Source organism: Carassius gibelio, chromosome A23 (genome assembly GCF_023724105.1).
Source record: "Carassius gibelio isolate Cgi1373 ecotype wild population from Czech Republic chromosome A23, carGib1.2-hapl.c, whole genome shotgun sequence".
Classification (NCBI taxonomy): domain Eukaryota; kingdom Metazoa; phylum Chordata; class Actinopteri; order Cypriniformes; family Cyprinidae; genus Carassius; species Carassius gibelio.
The window spans coordinates 21,684,617-21,707,953 of record NC_068393.1 but is presented as its reverse complement, the minus strand read 5'-3'; the positions used below and the strand labels follow the sequence as shown (position 1 = coordinate 21,707,953).

At 35.9% G+C, this 23,337-nt stretch overlaps 1 protein-coding gene across 3 annotated transcripts in view; it reads right to left on the bottom strand.

Moving 5' to 3' along the window:
• Nucleotides 1–2,682: 2,682 nt before the first annotated feature.
• Nucleotides 2,683–23,337, bottom strand: part of LOC127944773 (actin remodeling regulator NHS-like) — an 80,662-nt gene continuing 60,007 nt past the window's right edge. The window contains exons 2-10 of one of the 3 annotated variants that reach the window (XM_052541015.1): nt 19,506–19,658; nt 17,606–17,742; nt 17,472–17,516; nt 14,391–14,453; nt 11,492–11,687; nt 9,403–9,534; nt 6,467–9,265; nt 6,241–6,364; nt 2,683–6,099 (exon numbers count right to left, since the gene is read on the bottom strand). In XM_052541015.1, the coding sequence (XP_052396975.1) occupies nt 5,481–6,099; nt 6,241–6,364; nt 6,467–9,265; nt 9,403–9,534; nt 11,492–11,687; nt 14,391–14,453; nt 17,472–17,516; nt 17,606–17,742; nt 19,506–19,658 (4,268 nt within the window). In that variant the 3' untranslated portion in view covers nt 2,683–5,480. The remainder of the gene's footprint in view (nt 6,100–6,240; nt 6,365–6,466; nt 9,266–9,402; nt 9,535–11,491; nt 11,688–14,390; nt 14,454–17,471; nt 17,517–17,605; nt 17,743–19,505; nt 19,659–23,337) is intronic. The other 2 variants (XM_052541017.1, XM_052541016.1) reach the window with 2 other exon arrangements.

Sequence of the window (23,337 nt, the reverse complement as noted above, 5' to 3'; positions counted from 1 at the left end):
CTGTGTATTTTTGTACTCCAGAGTCTTGCTGGAAGCCACTCTTCTTTTCCTCTGATGTTTCTCTCCTCAGCAGCCTGGTATATATTCACATCTTCATCTCCACCATCCACAGCTCCGAGCTGAAGAATATTTCATGAGAGGACAGGTTCAGAGTTTCATCTCGTTTTTATGACTAATCTGACAATGATGATATAAAGCATATGTCATCATTACTAACAATGCCAAACTCAGCAGCTCTTATAAAACCCATTTATGATGACACAAACAAAAACAAGAGAGATGCAACATTGCAGTAAAGCAGTATCTGTTGAATAAAGATAGAAAATGAACATGAACTGTCCTTTTGAACATGAATTAAACATCAACCGTATAAGAAAAAAGATTAATGTATGGAATTAACTGCGACTTTTTATCTCACAATTAGGACTTTGTTTCTCGCAATTGCAATATAAACAAAATTATGAGATATAAACGCAGAATTCATTTTTTTTTGTAGTTTTTGTTTTCATATATACTATGAAAACATGCAATAAATTAAGTGATTACTGTATTGCATTGCATAAGATGAAGATTCCACATGTGCCATTCATAGTTTTTAATTACTTCTCATTAAACATCCTTTCCCATTGTGAGCAATAATGACACATTCCTCTCTTTAATGAAGTACTGAAAATTAAAACAGTGAGACTCATGATAAAGTCTCCCTCCCATCGAATGAAGAATTGCTCACATTCTCCTGCTATGAGCTGTGGACTGGTGGAGATGAAGAGGTGAATATATACCAGGCTGCTGAGGAGAGAAACATCAGAGTGAGAGAAGAGCTGTTACTAGCAAGACTTACTTAGAGTACAATAAATCAAGACTGAAAAGGACTGAACACATGTAAGTCAGACGACTGCAGCAAGGTGAAGTGCTCTGTACCTGTTCTCAAGAAGCCTTGCAGCTGTGTGACATGCTGTGGTCATGAGGCTGTTGTCGTCCAGGATGACTAGATACAGCGGAGCGTGTGGAAAGCAGGTGTACGGCTGCATCAAGCCGGTTTGTCAGCACAACCCTTGTAGCAACCTGACATCATGTCATGATCATGCAGTCAAGACCGTCATCCAGGATGATTCTGAATCCTGGAGACGTTGTGGAAATGAAGAGTTTGTCTAATTCCCTGTCAATAAGTGGAAGTGTGTGTGCTGCACACCGGGCTGTGATCAACAGCCATTACAACTGACTGACAGAAAGATGTGATTATGCTGGACTGTGAGTTACTCATCAAGCCTGCATTTATTTGATCAAAAATACAGAAAAAAACAGTAATATTGTGATATATTATTACAACTTAAAATAATAGTTTTCTATTTGAATATACTTAAAAAAAATAATTTATTCCTGTGATGCAAAGCTGAATTTTGGGCATCATTACTCCAGCCTTCAGTGTCACATGTAACGTCCAGTCTATCACATGATCATTTAGAAATCATTCTAATATTCTGATTTATTATGAGTGTTGGAAACAGTTCTGCTGGCTAATATATTTGATCAATAAAAGGTTCAAAAGAACTGCATTTATTCAAAATATTTTTTTTAATAATAATATATATTCAAATAATAGATTTTCTTTAATATCACTTTTTATCATTTTAACACATCCTTGCTGAATAAAAATATTGATTTTATTTAAAAAAAAAGAACAAAAAAAATTACTGACCCCAAATTACTGACCAGTAGTGTATTGTTATTACAAAATATTTATATTTTAAAAACAGCTTTTTTTTATTGTTTTACTTTTTATTCATCAAAGTATCCTAAAAAAGTATCACATGTTCTGAAAAAATATTAGAGAGAGAGAGAAAAATAAATAAAAAAACTTAGAAAATAAGACCAATTTATTTATATTTTAATTTAATCCAATTCAATAACAGAGATGACACTTGTTCTATAGTCCAGTCTCTGGAGTGGACGCTGCAGTATATGAGGACATCTGCTGGGTTTTGTGGCACTGATGCTCACTCTCTCTGGACGGGTCACTGCGACTAAACAAACAGCTTCAGACTGCACACACCAGACCTCATCATCACTGTGAGTTCACATGACTCGCTATATATCGAGACTCTACCTGCTGTGTGTTATTTTCTCTCTCAGCCTGTATGTGATGCTGTGTTGTGCTGGGCAGAGATCTGAAAGTCAAAATCAAGTTCCAGAACCCACTGCCCCGTGTGCCCCAAAGTACAAAACCATTGACTTTGGGTAAGACATTCCTATGCAATGACTGAGTCAAAATGTTGTGTTATGCTTGAGTGATACGCAGTACACGTGTGATGCTTTTCAAGGTACTTATCCCAATTTGCATGTGCTTGTAGATCTATGCCAATCAATAAATGTTCATATAAATCAATAATCAAAAAAACATTGGTGGCTCTCAGTTTTCTAAATAACCAAATAACCACAACGTTTAGTTTCAAAACTAAAAACTATGAAAGGATCTGTCAAAGTGGAGCAGGTACTTGTGTTCATATTCTAGTTTACACATTACACATATTCCACTGCAACATCTCAAACTCTACTAAAACCATTGCATCCTTGAGCTTTATATTTCATATAATGTTATGACTTAAGATGTGGGACTTCACCGAGTTCAGCATTATCACCTATCTTTATAAATGAACATTTACACACACACACACACAGATGTTTATGTGTTTAAAGCAGTCACATTTATTGGCCTCTTCTATGCACATTTACTAAACTGGCAAACGGTTTCAGAGACATTTTACAATGGGACTTTCCACAAAATTTACTAAAAAATAAATACAAGACTCAAAGTGTTGAACAGATCAAAAATATACAAAAGCTTAATGTAAACTTTGAAAACATTTTACATAAGAAACACCCTGGAAACGATTTTAAAAGGTATTCTATTTACACATTCGTACAAAAAACAATGAAAAACTCAAATCATTTTAGTTGCTTGAAGCCTTTAGTCTAGTACCAGAAGAGACGTCACGTAACTGTGTGTGTTCAGTACAGCAAGTGTTTGTCCAACTCTGAAATCCTTTGAAAGACAATGTGAAACCCTTCACAACATACTAAACATCAGTGCAACTTTTAAGGTTAGACTTTACAATGTTAGAATGGTAGCTTAGAAAATCATTTACCTCTGTCTTGGAGATGGATAGTGAAAGTCTTCACCTCCTTTTAGATTCGCAACAAATTAAGATCGCACAGGTTTGTAAATGTGTGTTTTCCCCTTTGTTGAACATCAAAGCTAGTTAGTTGTTAGGACAGCTCAAATACCTGGTCTAGTAAATAATCCAAAGACTAAATCTCACCAAGCAAGGTAAATTGCAAATACACCAGAAGGTCAATGGTAAAAAAGGAGAAAAATGCCAAATACGTCACTGGACACCATTAGGTTTCAAGGGATTGTTAACAGAGTAGCTTATGCAATTAATGTATGTTATATTATTTATAAGTGGTTTTATTTTCTGCATTAAATTCATCTGTCTTTTAAAACCAGTGTTTTCCCGCTAAAGCTTTACCTCTGAAAAGAAAAAAACATAAGTCCATAAATAAATCTGCAGTCATTAATTTATCAAAGCCCAATATTTCATAAAAGCCAGCAAGATACTAATAATTATTTTCGCTTTAGTACCAAAATGAAAAACATGAGGTGGCTCTTGGAAACACATTTTAAAAAAGAAGCTGAGAAAAACGATAACCAAAGGAGTAGTGCAAGTCCTTGTTTTTTCATCTGTCCTTTGCAACCTTTTCTACAACCTCTTTTCTTTGATTTGCATCCGTTTCAGCACATCCTCGCACACACAGATGTATTTGTTACTCCAGCAAAAGAAAGTCTTTATATATCTATCATGACGTAAACCCTCTTACTTCAGACTTGCTCTGTCTCTCAATCTGACGTGACTCTACACCCCTGTAGTCTTTCTTTGGATATTGTACTGTCTGTGCAACAAACAGCAACAGCATTGAGAAAAGAATATGTTCTCCATCAGTTTCAAGGACTATACCCAACTTTAAGTCCTTCTCAAAACTTTCCTCATTGCCCTATCAACATCACAAATTCAAACCCAAAGCAACACAAACTGCAAAAGCCTCCTGACCAAAAGCACTTCCACGACACCCTTCTAAAAACTTCTACTTATCCTTCTACAATATTATTCTGCCATAGTCTGTTTACTAAATATACATGTTTTGAAAAAGTTTGTCAAGAGTGTTTTAATCAGATTTTTGACCAAAAACACAAATCTGTCATCTTGGTGAAGCAAATTCCTTGACACGCTTAAGAAAATGGTGTACCAATATTGGCTTCTCTCTAAACTTTTATTGCATGCAGTTCATTTGATCTATTACAGTGAAATATATAAAAGCTACAACTACTGCGGTAGAGGCATAATTTCAAGTTGGCTGCAAAATGCTTGCACAGTTATTAAACCTGCTGTGTGAGTCAGTGATCAATAACAAAAAATCACTTCACAAATGAGCAGAATCATTAATATATCAGAAATTACTGGTACAGTATTCACAGAATACATTTAGTGCACGTGTCGTAGCTGTTGTTGTTTTTCTAAATATTTTGATATAGAAACAATGGGTTGATTTTTTTTTTAAGAAATGTGATTTAAAAAAGCTAATTATTGAATGAAAGGGCTGTGATGAATTGCAGCATTGCTTTACGATTATTAGACGTTGCATTAAAAAGCTCAATATCTTAAAAATTCCAAATAAGGACACAATTTGCCAGAGTCTATTACTTTATTCTCATTAAAAATACATTTTCTTTTTAAATAATAGTCTATATATAGATTTTTTTTTTCACGTCACTTTTTCTTTTGTGGCATTTTTGTACGAATTCTTTAAAATGTCTGACATTTTACCAAAAGGAGTGCAAAATAGTGGTTGGCCATCAGAATATTCCAACAAAGCTACATTTCTTGCCCAGTAAGATCCAGTTACAGGCTAACTCAAAAGTTCTTAGCCCATTTATGCTACAGCTAACTATACAAAAGGCCACTCTTTGATTGTCCCAAGCTGTCTGCCATGAAAAGTTTGTGTTTAAGGTACAATAAGGATTTTCCCTTCTTTTAAAACCATCTGGACCCATTTTCACATTTACTGTAGTACAGTACTGTTTTTATCTTTCTAGACAATGCTAAATGTGTGTGACAAACAACATCTGCAATTGATTCACTGTGAATAATTACAAAGTGATGGGTTTTTTTTATGTAGTTTTCTCCACACTCATTCTAAAATGAAAGATACACAAAGTGTTCAAATAAAATAAATATGCTCATGGACGTTATTGGAACACCACTACTGAAAATTATCAGAATGTTTTGTTCTTCTTGATACAAAAGAGTAGAGACACTACGTAGTTTGTTTACAGTCTTAGGAACAGAATTGAGTATGCCAAAATTATTGACTTAATGTCAAGAATGTGTATAGACTGATGCTAAAAGTCAAAGATTCATTTTTCAGGAGGAACGGTCATCGTGTGGGCTTCCATCAGAGTTTTCTGTTTCCCCTTCTGATATAGCCTGCATGGGGGCAGTGTACAGCCGACTGCGTGTACTGTAGCGGCTGCTATTTGCAGCTGGTGGCATCCTTGACCGGCCTTGTCTAGTTGAGGCAGATGTGGGAAAAGCTTTTGTGGAAAAGCCCTCAGCATAAGATTTTGGAAAGGGGCTGGGAATTTGCTCGGGAGTTCCTTCTGGAAGTTGCTGTTGTAAAGGAGAGAGTGGCTCCTCAAATGGTCTAGAACCCTCCATCAGGAGCTCACCGGGGCTTTTGGTTGCAATGGGACTCTTTAAGATCTCTATAGCTGACATGCGATAACTGGAGTCGGAGCGACTTCCCTTTTTCAGCAGCAGCAATTTGAACTCTTCATTCGAGGTACTGGACTTTTTGGCACTCCTATAAATTGGACCTGGGGTTCTCTGAGCCACAGTTTGAGTAGATGGGCTAACAGACATGTTTGGGGTGCTTGGCGAGGTTGCAGGATTAGTAGCAGAGCCATTCCCAGAAACAATGGCTGAACGGTTCCGCACTGACATTTCTCCAGAATCTTTCCTGCCCAGCATTTTTCGTTTTGACCTGAGATTGCAAAACACAAAACAAGAGACAATAAGCATTTTGTGATTTTCAGTACTTTTTCAGATGATCAATATATCAAAATATATATACCATATAGATACCATAATAATAAAAAATATACCAGATAAACTTGAAACACACCTGTGAATCATGGCAAAGAGATCCTCTGTTGTGCGACTTTTACTTGGTGAAAGAAAAACGCTATCGTCCTCGGTTTTGGATTCATCTGTTAGCGGGGACAGAGTCGGATCGCTTGGTGTGGACTCTGAAATAGAAACTTTGAAACTCATTCTAATTCAACATTTCTAAATCATTACACAACATGGAAGCTAGTTTACATAGTAAAAGAAATATTACACAAATATACCTTTGCTAAAATAGTCCTCCGTGTCTGGTGTTGACCCTTCCTCTGCATATTCCTGTGAGGCACTTCTGGTTGGAACATCTGATGTTACAGATTCTTCTCCAGCACCACTGATTGGATAAGCTTGCAATGTCTCTGATCTTTGCTTGACAATATCAGGCACTTGGTCAAGACTCTCTGACCTTTTTGCTAGACCATTTTGACCAGGGCTTCCCTCATTTGGCTGAGATTTCAATGGACGAATTTGCTCCACTTCCAGACCACTCTGGGCAAATAAATTATTTGAGGTGCTCACCTCTTCCGCAACTTCTCGAGAATTCTCAAATGTCCCTTCATCCATATTCAACTGCTCGGATTGGGCCTTAAAAGCAGTCATGCTCCAAAGAGGTGATGGGGCTAATCGGTCATATCTATTTCTTGCACCAAAATGGCTTGCTAGTCCATCTACTGGGGTAAACAGTGATTCACAATCATCCTGAGAGGAGGTTTCTGTGAGAAGGGGTCTATAGGGTGGAGGCTTCCTAGTTTCATTGGGTTTATTCTGAGTAGGTGGGGTAATGATAGTCACAGTGGGACACTTAGGTCTAGTGGAAATATCAGTTATAGGTTGATCATGGCTCCCTTCTCCAGATTTGACAACTGAACGTAGCTGAACTGAACGAAGCACCGTAGGAGTGATGGCCAATGGACCAGTGACTGCCAGCTCATCACTTGAAACCGAAGTTGCCAGATTCTCACTCTTGGTTTCTGCTTTTTTGCTCTGCTGGAGGATGTGCATATGTTTATTGTGAATTGAAGGCTTGCTGACATTGGAAAGGGCACTTAGGTCAAGGTGGGAGGGGGGTGTGATAGGTAATTCCAAGTCCCTTTTGGATGAGTTTTGCTGTAAAGAAGCAAGTGAGGACTTCCTCTCTGGGACTTTGGGTTTCCTTTTCCCAACATTAGGGGACTTTGGGTGAGTGTTTGGGAAGAAAGCCAGTGGAAGAGATGATGTTGGTGTCTCTGACTGGCTTGAGTAGCCACTGGAAGGTGATGCTAGACCTACCAGCTTTTCTGGTGAAGGCAATCTAAATTCACTTTCCATTGATGGTAGTGAAGGAGTGGTGGCCCTAGATCCTGACTGGGAAGTCTGGGATTCAGAGCTCTCATGTGACTTGATGCATTCGATGACAGTGGTACCCGTAGCTGTGCTGGAATTTGACAATGATCTGTAAGGATCATTGGATTTCAATTCATTAAGAAGCCAGAGATCTGCATAGTCTGACTGGACAGCTCCCTCTTCCTTGAAGGAATGTGTTTCTGTGGAGCCAAACAAAACAACTTCTGGTATCTTTGTAGAACTGTTAACACCCCAAGCACCCAGTGGATCCTCACTCTCCAGCTGACTCGAGGAGCCTCCATCTAACCCCACATGCTGCGTTCTATCACCGGAAGACATAGATTTGTTCAGACCACCAGCAATCTTTGGTTCATTCTTGTCAGATGCAGGTCCAACATGGCTGCTTATTTTCTTCAAGGATGAGTTGCGTTTTGGTGGGAATGGCTTCACCTTTGGTTTCCTTAGAGAGAGACTGCGTCTCCCAAGTGTGTTTGTTTGATATCCATATTCTGCCTGCTGCTGGTCTACAGATGCATAGTTATATGTGAAGCTTTTGCTACCTTTAAGACCACAGTCAAAGTGCATGGAGGTAAAGTAGCCCTCGGCATCTACAGAAAAGTGTGAGGTGGTGTCAGCTTTTTCAGAAGGTGGCCTATCTATTAAACTTTCAAAAGTGGCTATGCTGGCAAAACTGGGACATTCTAGGATATTATCTGCCCTAGAGTGCTCAGGACTGAAGTCAGGGCGGCAAGGCATGTTGTGCCTGTATTGTGGATAGCTCCACTCACCCTCACTAGCAGTGGAAGTGAATGAACCTGTCCTATGGCTATGGAGGCCTTGTGATCGGTCTCCAGGATATGGATCAATAATGAAGCCTGTAGAATCATCATTAGTATTGGTAGCTGCATTCAATGATAGTTCTGAATCACAGTGGGATGATCCGGTGAGGGGGGGTGAGGCTGCAGGTGGAATGGTCTCTGATGTCTGGGAGGGACATGTAGAACTACTGCCACTCCAATTGCCACTTGACGACTGGTGATCCTCTTTGTGGTCCATCTGACTAGTCAGCATGCCAGCATTTGAAACGGAGTGAATGGGGCTACTGAATGTATCAGAACTGGAAGAAATCTCACAGCTACCCATGTCAGCTTTCCGAGGCAGATGGGATTGACCCCTCTCCATCCAGTCATGCTCTGTATTTCTAGCATGCTGCTTGAATTTCAAACTGTTATGCTGACCCTCTGGGATTGCCTGGTCATCAGTGCTTTCTTCATCATCTTTTAGAATATGTTCCCCTGGGACTGGAAGGAAGTCCTCTGACTCAAACGGGGACAGTTCTTCCTCATCCTCCTCCTCATCATCCTCATCACTGAGATCATGACCTTCATCCAACAGTCGCCCTCCCTCACGCGGTAGACTCCGGGAACGCAGACGGGAGCCTACTGAAGCGGTGAACATTGTGTCAGAGTTGTCAGGCAGAGAAGATATGTTGCCCGTGGAATGGGACAGTGACACAGTCACGCCCTGTCCCCTTTGTGCTCTGATCCGTCTACATGAGGGTGCAGCCCCAACAATCAGGAATTCTTCTGTCTGGCAACCAGAGTCCTTGGTGAGTCGAGAAAGCGTGAGATCCTCTTGGAAAATTTCAGGGCTGGTGTGGACTATCAAGGTACGTTCTCTGGCCACTGGAGACTCGTCAGAATCTAAAAAGTGATGAAAGATTAATAAATTTATGTTTTCTACATGCCATTTACTCTTATTATATGCCTTGTTCTATACTGTAAATAAACAAGTAATGAAAACCTAAAGTGTAATAGGAGAATTTTACAGCTTCACACACCAAAATCCTGCTGCACTCGTCTGGGAATGCCAGTGATCGTTTTCCGTCTCCTTAGCTTCCTTCGCCGTTGTAGCACTGATTGCGAATGGACTAGTGAGCAGCGCACACTGGCCTCTCTGTCGAACCCAACCCCTGCAAAGAGCACCAGACATGTGAGAGGCTGTTGGGTGCAAGCCAATTTTTTCTACTTATCCCTCCCGTTTCTCACTCATAAACCACTGATATTTTCATGCTAAATATGATATTTTAGTCATAATAATTATAAGCTCTTTTAATGAAAATGTTTCTGAATAAAATGTGTTTTAATATTATTTAACAATATTATATATATAGTATTTAAAACTATTTAAAATGTTATATATTTACTATAATATCTTATAATGTATAACAGTACTTTCACATACTGCATCACATATAAAAAAAAGTCTGACTTTTTACACAAGTTATGCATCATTATACAAGGTTAACAACACATCTCAGAAGAGAAAAAAAGAGCATTAAAAAATAATAAATGCAACACAAAAAGATGGTTTCCAGTCATGGTAAAATATTTAAACAGACACAAAAATACATCAGACAGTATGCAATTTCATGCAAGGTGAAAGGAGCAACAGATTCAGGACATCAGAACGGATAAAAACAGGGTTGAAAATGGGAGTATAACTATCCTACCCGACCCCAGCCTTAATCGCTATACTGCAGTCTGCTCTAGTTGTTTTGATGTTTGTCCAGTGTCATGCATCATGACTCTCATGTGATTGCAGGCTTGGCCCTTTGAGCACCAATTATACCACTGTGCCCATGATGTGCAATTTCCAGTCAACACTGTCTTTGACTCAATCCTTGCTGACACCCACCTCAAAAATCCCGTTCCAGTCAAGCCTGGAGTAGATATAGTTGGCCTCTTTGTAATTCTAATGCAACTGATTAGCATGCACAAAACGCTTTCTTGACTCTTTGCATTTCTTGGCACAAAGTAAGTTCCCACGACAACTAAGAGCTTTTTTGTTTCAAATTTCATGACTTGAAGATTTAACCTACTTTCCAGTGTTTCTAATGCTGTTATTATTCTAATGGCTGATTCTTGTGTGTGTGATTCATGTTTCATCTATGTTCAAACATTAATCACATGTCATGTAATAAAGAGGATCTGATCATGGCCTTATTCAACCTTCAACTAACAGCAATAAACAGTGGAGCAACCCATGCTCTTTTTTTATTGCCTTGAAACGCTTTGTCTTTCAAGCATTTTGCTGACATGTTTTGTGGAAATTAGAGAAAGGTCTAAAAGTCTAAAATCGCAATTATAATTTGCCTTTTAAAACTACTTACTACTTACTACTTTTTTAAATACAAAAAAAAAAAACATTTACTTTAGCCTCATATGTTTCAGGATTACTAACTGTTCATTTTTTAAGTTTGTAACCACTTAGTGCTAACTTATAGTAGCATGGGCTAGTAATGTGAATATCAAAACTGCTTTTTTCATTAAATTAGAAAGCTACAAAAGCCAAAATAAAAGAGTTAATATGGCTGAGATGGCAACCCCTTCTCTCTCTCTCTCTCTCTCTCTCTCTCTTTCTCTCTCCGCACATTATTCTAGATGGAGATGGTTAGGAATGAAGTGGCACTGATACTGAAGGGGAAAACTTAATGGACATGTAAAAAGATCTCTCACTTAGGAAAGCTGATATCGCTGAGGGGGAAGTAGCATTGGCGCCCTCCTCTGAAAACAATACACGCAAAATTCAGCGTTCTCACAAGGTAATCTCTCTGTTCACTGATGCCAGAGGAGAACTTTGGTGAAGATGCTGATGCTCTCAGTTAGATTTGCATGGTATGCAACATACAACATAGACTGTTCGGTAACATTTTATAATAACTTTCATTAATAAATCCTTAACAAACATTATAGAATGCTTAACATGTCATTAGTTAATATATATTAACATAGCTAGAAATATGAGATAATGTGCTTGCTAATCTAATGCATGTAATCTAAAATGATATGGTGCTATGAACTACCATTTAAGTGTCATAGTACTGACTCAGCATGCATTATCAACAGCAAACACTAGGGGGCTTTTACCTGTTACGTTAATGGGAACGATGCATGAGGTGATGACTTGAGAGTCCGTCTTCATCTTCTCTTCTGGCGTGGGCAGTGGTAAGATTCCAGCCCAGTTGGTCTGTTTGTCCAGCGTTGAGGGCACGTTTGGGATTGGGCACTTCGGCCAGTGGCCCAGAGCCACCACCTCTGAATCTGAATCCACTGGAGGAACAACCTAGAAGAACATGATTACGGTGAAGAATATGAGGTTAGTGAGGTTGGGAAAACTCTTATAGATGTATCTAACAAATCAATGATGGTTTCACTTGCTTTAATCTTTAAAACTCTATGAATTCACTTGATAATTGCTTCTAAGTTTATTTATTTACAATTGAAACAGGAAGTTGGGCCTTTTTTTGTATAAATAGTCACAGTCATGATTTGACTTCAGTGGTTACAGAAAATGGACTAAAATTTGAGAATGTCAATATTGCTTTTGGCACATTTTATCCTGAAAAAGAAGACTAAATTTTCAACGCGTATGTATACTTAAATTTAGCTTTTAGCAGTGTGCTTGCATACATTATACTGTTGATGACTTCAGTGTTAAGAGATATAGAATAAAACCTGGTCTGTGGAAATACTGGAATAACATAATTAATTTTTTAGTTGTGAAAGCTACATGCACATGCATAAAGAAGCATTGAAACATGCGAAGCAAATGCCAATGGAGATGCATTAATGTACAGTTTCACAAAAAAAGTTAGAAATGAAACAATAGCATATCTACATGACGCAAACAACACAATGCAAGTTCAATTCCTACTTTTCAGCTGCCATCCACTGCACCAGTTTGTTACACTTGCAAAATCCTGTCAGATAGTTAGCAGTTAATCTAATCAGTTAACTTACCTTATGGAGTTTAAAGAGTGTTAACTAAAGAGGTTTGGAGTGTTTAGTGGCTGTCACCCAGACATATATGAACATGCACAGTGTTAAAGCGAGCTGTGATATTGAGTCTTTTTTGTGTGTCCCTTTACCTGTCAGCCAATGAGGATCCCACAAAAACAGCAGCCAAAAAAAAAAATTGTTACCACGGAAACTTCTCTAAAAACCAGAGGAGGACGAAAGGAAAGACTGAAGCACCACAAAAACAGACGGACAGAATCAAAGGGAGTTTATGACCGTTTTGTTTGCCCGTGCTGAAATGAGGGGCAAGGGGTGAAGTGGATTTTGGAAAACACAGGATCAAAGCAGAAAAAAGAAAAGAAAAAAAGGAGTGTATGGGGCAAAAATGAGCAGGAGAGGAGGGGGCTGGGACAGAGCCAAATGTGACGGTTTGATTTCTCCATCTGGCTCATGTTCAAAAACTATTTTGATTAGCAAAGAAAAAGACATCAGAGGAAGGAAAGAATGCCATTCATGAAGTTCTACACCAGAAAGAGAGAAACGTAGAGTGTAAAGGAGCACGAGGAAACCAGGGCAAGTGAAACTTATAGTATGTCTACAAGACCTGTGTCTACAGTCAAAAACAGAACTTTTGGCAATCTTGCAATAGCCAATAAAAAAAATACAAATAAATAAATAATTATAAAATATAATAATAATAATAGCACTTCATATATTAAGATTTAATTTGTTAACATCACTTAATTTAACATGGACATTAATGTACTATGAACTATGATAACATAATACAAATAATATATTTATAAAAGATTAACAAATGCTATATATATATATATATATATATATATATATATATATATATATATATATATATATATATACGGGACAAGACAATATTTATCATAAAATTGCACAAAAATATGATTTTGTTCCTCATATTTTCATTTCTATGGCTTAATGTGAGGAATATCCAATCTATTCAATTATAATGTGTCATTAAATTAATTTCTGGAAGAAAATAAACCATCTGATTACAAAAGTGTATGCACAACAGTTGGTAACTTTTAAAGAAACAAAGCTAATTTTTGTTTTACACTAATTGTGGACCTTGTATATGCCCTAAAATGAATCAGAGAAGACAGACAACAGCAAGTGTGAGTTTGAGAGAATATTTAGACTACAGAGTGTCTCTGTCCGTATGTTCACTCTCTAAAGCATCTATCGTGGAGCCAGGCACTCAGGGAGGGGTTTGTGAGTAATGCCAGGAGTTGATGGTCAATTCTTTTTTTCTGACACACACACACACACACACACACAGTCAGACAGCAGCTCTACCCTTGAAACCCTGTCATTAGGAAACCTCAGCCTTGCGCACTTCCGTGAGTGTAAGTTTCCCGTAGACATTCCTCACATAGTCTTTGAGGAGTTTAATTCTGGAGAGGCTATGAGAAGGGCAGTGTTTTATTAGATTGTCCAAGTGCTGATTTTTACAGCATTACCGGTGTCAGAAACGAGGCAAAAGATAATGAAGATAACTGGATTTGCTAAATCATGGAAACAACTTTATAGATGTTATTAACAAAATAGTTCAAATTTAGACATTTTATTTGACATATATGGATGACAGGCTGCATGCTTTTATCTGCATATTTTTTTTTTTTTTATGTTTCTAAAAGAAGTCTCTTATGTTCACCAAGGTGACATTTATTTGACCAAAAATAAAGTAAAGCTAATAGCATCAGAAGAAAAGTTTCAAAGAATTCTTGATGTTAGACAAACACAAAAGAGCCCTGTTAAGATTTGGTTTACTTTCAGAATCTGATTAAACATTTATAATAAAACAACTTTAACACTGTCATATCTTGAAGATTCTACCAAACCAAATCTGATTTATGAAAGACTTTTGATAATGCACTGATCTGGAAACCGTTTTGGCCTCATCCCATAATTACGATTTGATTAGGGATGTAAAACTGTTTCCAAATCAGCGTGAATGTAGGATTTAGGAGATGTTTGGGGGGTAAAATACCTTTCTGCTCCACGGGGAAAAATGACAACACTCGGTAGGGGAGGAGGACCGGGTGCTTTGGAACTACAACACATACAAACACAAGGATGGACATATGAATATGAGGATGAATATGAACACAGATATGAACACAATGAGGGTGCATTTGCTTGCTTAAAGAACAGACGTGATTCATTTATTACATAGAATTAGGACATAGATTTAGGTGATTATATATAATTAAGAAGTTGTCCTCAATTCTGCATGGCAGGAACATTTACAACACCCAATTCACATACAGAGTTATTATTATGGATTCTGAACTGACAGTTTGACCAGAAGTGACAATTTGAAGTTAGAATGCTTTAATGTAGGATTTTTTTTCTTACAAATAAACGGTTTTTCTAAAGATGTTAACTGACAGACTGGAGTTTTTAACAGCTGTTTGGACTCTTGTTCTGATGCCACACATTCAGATCCAACGGTGAGCAAGTTATGTAATGCTAAATTCCGGTTTTCTAATGAAGAAAAAAAAAACTCATCTACATCTTGGACGACCTGGGGGTGAGTACACTTCCAGCGAATGTTCATTTTTGGCTGAACTATTCCTTTAAGTCACGGTGTACTGTAAAGATTTAGAATCCAATGCAACTGAATGAACTCTTGTCAGCAACCCATGAACATCCTGAAATAAATCATGTTATTATAGGAGGTTTAACAAAAAAATTTACGTTGTTTGTCCACATGGCTGCATGGTTGGCTGCAAAAGAGGAGTTATTTTCATAATGACTGGCCTGGCACAAATAAATGCTTAATGTCCTTAAAGGAAGACATCCAGAGAGACACTCCCCGTTTTCTTTTAGATCAGCTGGATCAAAACAATCATTAAATAATCATTTGACTGAAATGATTACTTTTGCAAGGGTAAAGCAACTAAAAAAAGAGAGAGAAACTGGTAACTTGGCTAATATAGTTGTTTACCTGCATCTACTTTATTCACAATGAATCATATTCACAGACTATGAGACTGAAAGTGAATAAATCTCAATCTAAAACATCATGATTTTATGAACATCAGTGCAAAGAAAAGTAAAAATCATCTCTAAATTACTGTTAAGTACATGCATGTTGATAACATGTTTTGCAAGGAAGCAAAGAAGTGTGCTTAATTGTATTGAATGTGCACTTGTAGTCTAAAATCCTAAAAGTATATTTCTAAGCAGCCGTACTTGCAGAAAATATAATATTAATGAAGTAAAAGTGTACTTATAATAAGTTTACTTAAAGACTACACTTTCATATATTTCTTATAACACTTGAGTACTTTTAAAAAGGGAACCTTCTAATAGCAAGTGAAAATATTTAATTAAAAGTACTTTTTAAATCTTCATGTTTTAATAATCTTTTTATGGTAACACTGATTAGGGACCAATTTGCATTACTATCTAGTTGCTTATTAGCATGCAATATACTAGTATATTGGCAGCTTTTTTGCATCCCTAATCCTACCCAATACCTAAGCCTAACAACTACCTTATGAACTATTTAACTATAAGCAGTAATAAGGACTTTATTGAGGCAAAAGTTGTAGTTAATAGTTAATTAATAGTGAGAACTGGACCTTAAAATAAAGTGGGACCCTTTTTATTGTGCATTTATGAAGTGCACATTTTAATGTGTTGACTAACGTAGTAAAGCACAGGTAATGTACTTTATTATAATTTTAACTGTAGTGTGTTATTCAGTATTACATTTAATCTGTTAACTGTCTGGGGCTCTTTTTTATTACCTTTTATTCCTATCACATATTTTAGTAATCATTCTAAATTAGTTACCATTCAAATCTTAAAGACTCAAAATTATCATGTGAAACCATGTTGAAATTGAACATTGGATTACCATGAAAATAGTACATTAGAATATTTTAGTAGGCCCCTCCCCCTAGTGGGTAGTGTCAAGTATTACAATATTTACTGGAGTATTTTATAAACAAAACAAAATAATATTGGGACAGAAATGTAAAAAAGTAAGGTTTGTGACAGTAAAATGCATTTTAAAAGTTTAGTTTAGTTTGGGTGCCACCTGGTGACTATTTTTGGTATAGTGCCTAAACAAAATCTCAAAGGACCCTCAATTTTGGAGAGATCAACTTCAAATTTGGAACATAAATTAATTAGAACTTCTGCCTTTGATTTTTTAAAAATATTTTGTTAAATATTTATTTTATAAAAAAAAAATAAACATTTTTAGTACAGTACATTTTCTTTACAGTAAACTTACATTTATTTTACACTTTCATTTTTTTGAAATGCCAACCTTAGGTCTGTCTTCCAAAGCATTTATGAATTACAACCATTTAAGTTTGTGCATTTTCATGTCTATGTTCAGAAAGGGGGGTGACTCTTAGGAGGTTTATATAATAATTCAAATTAAATGTACTAAATTGCAATTTCATCATTACAAATGTGACCATGGATCATAAAACAGACTTAAGTCGCTGGGGTATATTTTTAGCAATAGCCAAGAAAACATTGTATGTGTCAATATTATCGATTTTTCTTTTATACCAAAAATCATTAGGATATTAAGTAAAGATCATGTTCCATGAAGATATTTAGGAAATTTCCTGCTGTAAATATATCAAAACGTAATATCTGATTACTAATATGCATTGCTAAGAACTTAATTTGGTCAACTTTAAAGGCAATTTTTTCAGTATTTAGATTTATCCAGATTTTCATAGTTGTATCTCAGCCAAATATTGTCCTATCCTAATATACCATACATAAATGGAAAGCTTGTTTATGATATCTCAACTTCAAAATCTGAATTTTCATGGTTTTGTGGTCCAGTGTTACAAATATGTATTTATATATAAGTGTCTAAAACATTACATTCAGTTTGCATTCAATTATATGCTTTTAACGAATATTATTTGTGTAATAAGTACCTCTTGAAAAGCATGCTAAGTGTACTACTTTTTCACAAGACAAAAATATAAAAATAAAGGAAAACAAGGATGGATTCATTCAGCTAAAGTCAAAGATGTCCATGCAGTGCAGCGGGTCAGACGAGGTTTAGTTTGACACACAGTGTGTTTACCTGTGCTTGTGTTGTCTGAGTTTCTATGTCTCTCTCTGTCCTTTCCTAAACACATAGACACACTCTGTCACAACACTCCGTCTACAGGAAATGTCTCTAGATCAGAGCTCCAGTAATACACATAGGATGTTTACCGTGCTGAGGTGTCTCTCTCTCTGCTGGCGTCTGCAGTGCATGCTGGGCGATGGGTAGGTGGGCATGGGTGGAGCCATGGAGATGGAAATGGTCACCCTGCGCTCTCTCTCGCTGACCTCCTGCCTCTGCTGCTGGTCTGATGAGTAGAGAAATCCGTCAGTTCTTTCTATCAGTTAGACACAGGTTTTTAGGAATAAATAATGTCTGGAGCTGGACGAGTTACACTGACGTTGCATACTTTCAGTTGGGGTTAGTTCAAATCACTAACCATAACTGAGAGCAATATAATAACAGTGATGCCTGCAAGCACCACTAGCATTTAGAAATAGCATATTGTGAGTTATATGAAATCATCATCATAAAAAATCATAATAATGATGTTTATCTTTGTCCTTTTTTCATTTGGTTTACTTTTGGTTCTTTTTGGTTTTTATATTTTCATATTTTTAATTGATGTGTAAAGTGGAGATTTAAAGACTGAATTATTTAATGTATCATAGCTTCTGTATCATAGCTTTTTTTTTGTCATTTGACATTGTTTTGCTGTTTTTCTCACTTTGCTTATGTGCATTACACATACATTCTGTTTTAAGAATTTACATTTTCATATTATTATTATAGTTTTAATAGTTCTATCCTGTCATTGACAGTGTTATTGTTAACTTAAATTAAAATGAAATCTAAAACTATTATATAACTTACATAAAATATAAAACTGAAATGAAAGAAAAATATATTAATTTTTTATCAAAACTAACTGAAATAAAATGCTATATATGTGTGTATATAATATATATTATATATACATATACATATATAGCATTTTATTTCAGTTAGTTTTGATAAAAAATTTATATATTTTTCTTTCATTTCAGTTTTATATTTTATGTAAGTTATATAATAGTTTTAGATTTCATTTTAATTTAAGTTAACAATATAGAATTTTACTTTTGTATATATATATATTAAATTGTGATAAAAAGCACTTAAAATTACAAAAGTAAAATTCTATATGATATTATAATTATAGCTATATATAATTATATGAACATAATACCTTGTCAGTTATAGTGTTGTTATTGTTGACTAAAACTGTTAAATATATATATATATATATATATATATATATATATATATATATATATATATATATATATATATATATATATATATATATATATTTAAATAAAGATTAAATAAAATAAAATATAAATATTAGATTAAAGAAACTTAATCTTAAAGGTCTTAAAAGATAAAAATGTGAAATATTGCTGTAGTAAACAACTGAAATAAAATAAGATTAAGCACTGAAATTACTAAAATTAAAACTGAAATTAAAATAAACTAAAGCCATGTATAACTATTAAAAAACTACACTAATAAAAATGAAAAACAAAGCACTTGACAAAATTACTTGTCATTTACATTGTTGTTATTGTTAACAAATTAAAACTAATAAAAAATACTTCCCTTAAATGAAAACTTTGAAATTAAATTAAGTTAAAATAAAAATAAATATCTGATTAAAAAAATAGTATTGTTTCCTTTGCAGCTTATTGAAATAAAGCTGCAAACACAACTAAAACAGAAAAAAGGCAAACTTAACAACATTACTAAAACTTTACATTTAAAATAAACATATGAAAAAAATATATTTCTTTTTTTTTAAGAAATACTATAACAGTATGTAAACAATACTAAAATAACACGCGTCTTTTAGTTTAGAACAAATCAGATTATTTAGATTTGATGTTTCCATCTTCCTCCTCTAGAGGGCAGTGTTCACTGCCAATGAATGGAGGATCTTGGCTCGCGCGAACAACTTTACAGTGATGACCACAGAAGGTGTTCGTTCACTGATTGATAACTGATCAGTTTTGATGTGTACACGTGTCTAACCTCTGTACAGCGCCCGCAGGCTCTGTTTGGCGTTTCGATGCAGCTCTTCCACGCACGCGGGCCGAGTGGACGGCAGGAACACATTCCTCTGCAGGTGCCATGGAGCCTGATAATGTCCACTCAGCTTGCTCTCTATGTCCAGATTAGATAACGCTGCAGATAAAATACAAAAAGATAATGTTTAAATCAGCATCTATATATTTTATCACTTATGTTGACATCTTTAAGACACAAACTGTTTTCCAGAAAAAAAATTAAACCTACATTTTTAGTCCAGAAAACATATTTTAGTACAAACCTCACTAAATTTTGTTAGATATATGTTTCATCACACCTCCTCTTGGTTGTATAAGCTTTACCAAGATAATCTGTGAAACAATATTCTCTGGTTAAGAATGTGGACCAAGTCTCTCAGAATGAGACCTTTAACCTAAACCCAGTAGCCAAAAACTAAACGTGCTCTAATGACTTCCTCAAATGCTCAGAGAAGCTGCAACTGGTGTGAAAAGCAAATCAACTCAGTGGATGATCCAGTAGCCCAACATTCGCAAAACAATGCTGCTATCTGTCAGCAGCTAATGCATCACTGTGTGAGAGACAAAAGGTGTTAATGGAGCCAAACACCTGATTCATGAGCCTTAACCAAACACTTCTACACCCCAGCACAGTCACTGACGGAGTCAGTCAATAAAATAAAAAAACACACACACACTCACTCATTCATGTCTCAGTTATGAATAGATATAGAGTATCTGTGTGTCTAGCTGGGATGCTGCAGGCACTTTTCACTATGTGAATGCGAGTCAATAGACTTATAGCTTCTCTTCCCTTGCCGTCATTAGCACACACAGGTTTAATGAAGAGCAATCTAGGTCACAAACTCAATAGAGCACAACTCTGTGTCCGTGTTATCTCTGTGTGTGCCCCTCTAAGACTAACACACACACACACACACACACACACACACACTTCAATATTTTGCACACTTTACAGCAAAGTAATCTTTTATGATGCAAATAATAAAGAAATGTTTTCTATGAAGTCTATAAATGTTCAATAAAGTAAAACAATTTGCCAATGTGAGAATTTACATTTAGATGTAAATATCCAATGCTTTCATCCAAAAGTAATTGAACTGGATTTTAGCTTAATAATTCACGAACAATTTTGAAAGTTTGGTGTATATTTTTAAATAAATGAATTCTTGTATTAATCAAGGACATGTTAAATTGATCAAAATTGATGGTAGGGACATTTGTAATGTTACAAAGATTTATATTTCAAATAAATGCTGTTTATATTTTTAATTTCTATTCATTAAACAATCCTGAAAAAAACACACACAATTGTTGTCAACATTGATAATAAACAGAAATGTGTCTTGAGCAGCAAATATGCACATTAAAATCATTTCTGAAGGATGGTGTGACACTGAAGACTGGAGGAATGATGCTGAAAATACAGCTTAGCATCACAGGAATAAAATAGAAAACAGTTATTTTACAATATTTCACAATATTACTGTTTTACTATATTTTTTTGTAATAATGTAAAATAAATGCAGTCTTGGTGAGCAGGAAAGTCTTCTTTTAAAACATAAAAAATTACTAAATAAATCTTACTGACTCCAAACTACAATACATTTTGTTTTTCAGTATTTAAAAATTTTGAGACCAAATGAATTACTTATTATCCCAAAAACCACAACCATCACATTTAAAGATGATCCATTGACTGCAGACCGCTCTTCTCCTCACCTCAACATCATGACATCACAAAACCTATTTGACAGACCTCTTCTGAGATAATGCATCATGGACCTTGTTTACAGCAGACGAGTGGCGTCTGCTAAGCATTTCCTCCGGTACCTGCTCTGTGTCGTCCTGGATTCATTCAGCCTCTTCTGCACACCAACCCTGCTTTCCTTTGTAACTTTGCCAGATTATTCCTCTCATTTTTGCCATGTGAGGATTTCACCCATCTGGGACTAGATTCAAAGGTTTCATTTAGGGGGAATATCTATCTGGAAGCGAGCTGGACTTGAGTCCTGGACCAGCTCTGGGTCTTGATCAAAGGCGCCTAACTGTGAAGATGAACCATCTCTCAGATGTATTCGCTGCCTTTAACTGAGAAACATAAAGCTTCCAGAAACTAGTTCACATGTGATAGGAGAACCTGGTTCAGAGAAAAACCTGCTTCAAGGAACCCGGGTGGGCCAGACTAGTCCTCTAGAACCAATACAGCTATATGAAGAACATAACATCAAGAACCTTCCTCCATATAGCAACTAAAGAATTAAATATAAAGGTTTCAAATGGGGGTTTTCTAAGCAAAACTATAAAGGAACTATTTTTGGTCTCTCCAAAGATCCTTTCAGTGATCAGTTCTTAAAAGAACCATTTTTTTTTTACCTCATTGTGAAGCAGATTTAATAATCTGAAGAACCTTAATAATTTGAAGAACCTTTCCCCAGTATAAAGAACCTTTTGTGGAATGGAAAGCTTCCATGGATGTTAAAGTCCATAGCTTGGTAAGAGTTTTTGTATGTTTTTTAAAATCATTTCGGCTCACCCAAGCTGCAGTTATGGCATTAAAAATACAGTAAAAACTGTAATATTGTAAAATATTATTATAATTTAAAAGCATTGTTTTCTCTGTGAAAATACGTTAAAATGTAATTAATTTCTGTGATGCAAAGCTGAATTTTCAGCATCATTACTCCAGTCTTCAGTGTCTCGTAATCCTTCAAGAATCATTCTAAAATGCTGATTTGCGGCTCAAGAAACATTTATTATTATTATCAGTGTTGAAAAGTGTTCACTGCTTCATATTCTTGCGAAAACCACGATGCATTTTGTTTACAGGACACTTTGATGAATAGAAAATTTAAACGAGCAGCATTTAGTGGAAACAGAAATCTTTTGAAACATTATAACCATGTTTGCTGACACTTTTGATCAATTTCATTGCTAAATCAAAGCAGTAATTTATTAAACAAAAAACAAAAACAAAAAAAATAATAGATCTTACTGATCCCACAGACTGACTGCACATTAGTATATTCTGTGTATACTCTACATTTCTTCCAAATCTGTCACAATCTCGTTCACCATGAAATGAATCAAACTCGACTAGTCTCTGAGGGATCACAAGTCAAGTCAAAAGATCTAACCTCTGATCTCAAGCGTCATTATGCCAAACATCCTCAGTGACCTTGAAAAGATGCTTAAGTGACCACTGTTTGAGGGACTAATCTGACAATACTCCAAGAGCATGTCAGTTTCCAGTGTTTAACTCCACTTGCCAGTATAGATGAGGTGAAAATTGTAGCTTGTTTTACTGGAATTCACCCTAGTTGGATGTTTATTTACAGTGGCGCCCTTCTAATCTTGGGATGAAATGCTCCCATCTATTTGTCCGAGCTGACTCTGTGAAGACTCTGAATGGTAAGTAGGGTGAAGGGATGGAAACTGGGCACTCAGTGTGATGGAAAACATGGGGTTTCAAGTATGCTCCCCGAGGTGAGATCCCCCACTGAGGACTGAACTAATGCCCTTCATCCAGACAGACATGGCTCCAGTCAACCATGGTGATCATGGTAGCATCTCAGTATCTCAGCTCTTAAGCCCCTGCAGCTCTTCAACTCACCATCAACAAGAAAACCACCATTGATGTCCTAGACCGTACCAAAAAAATCATACCATGCAACTAAACACCATGCAATGCCAAATTTTCATCAGTGTCTGAGAAAATCTTTTATCCCTGATAAAGATTTTTATTACTGTAAGCCCTTTCCACACTGAGCGCGATGTGAAAAAGCGAGGTGAATCGC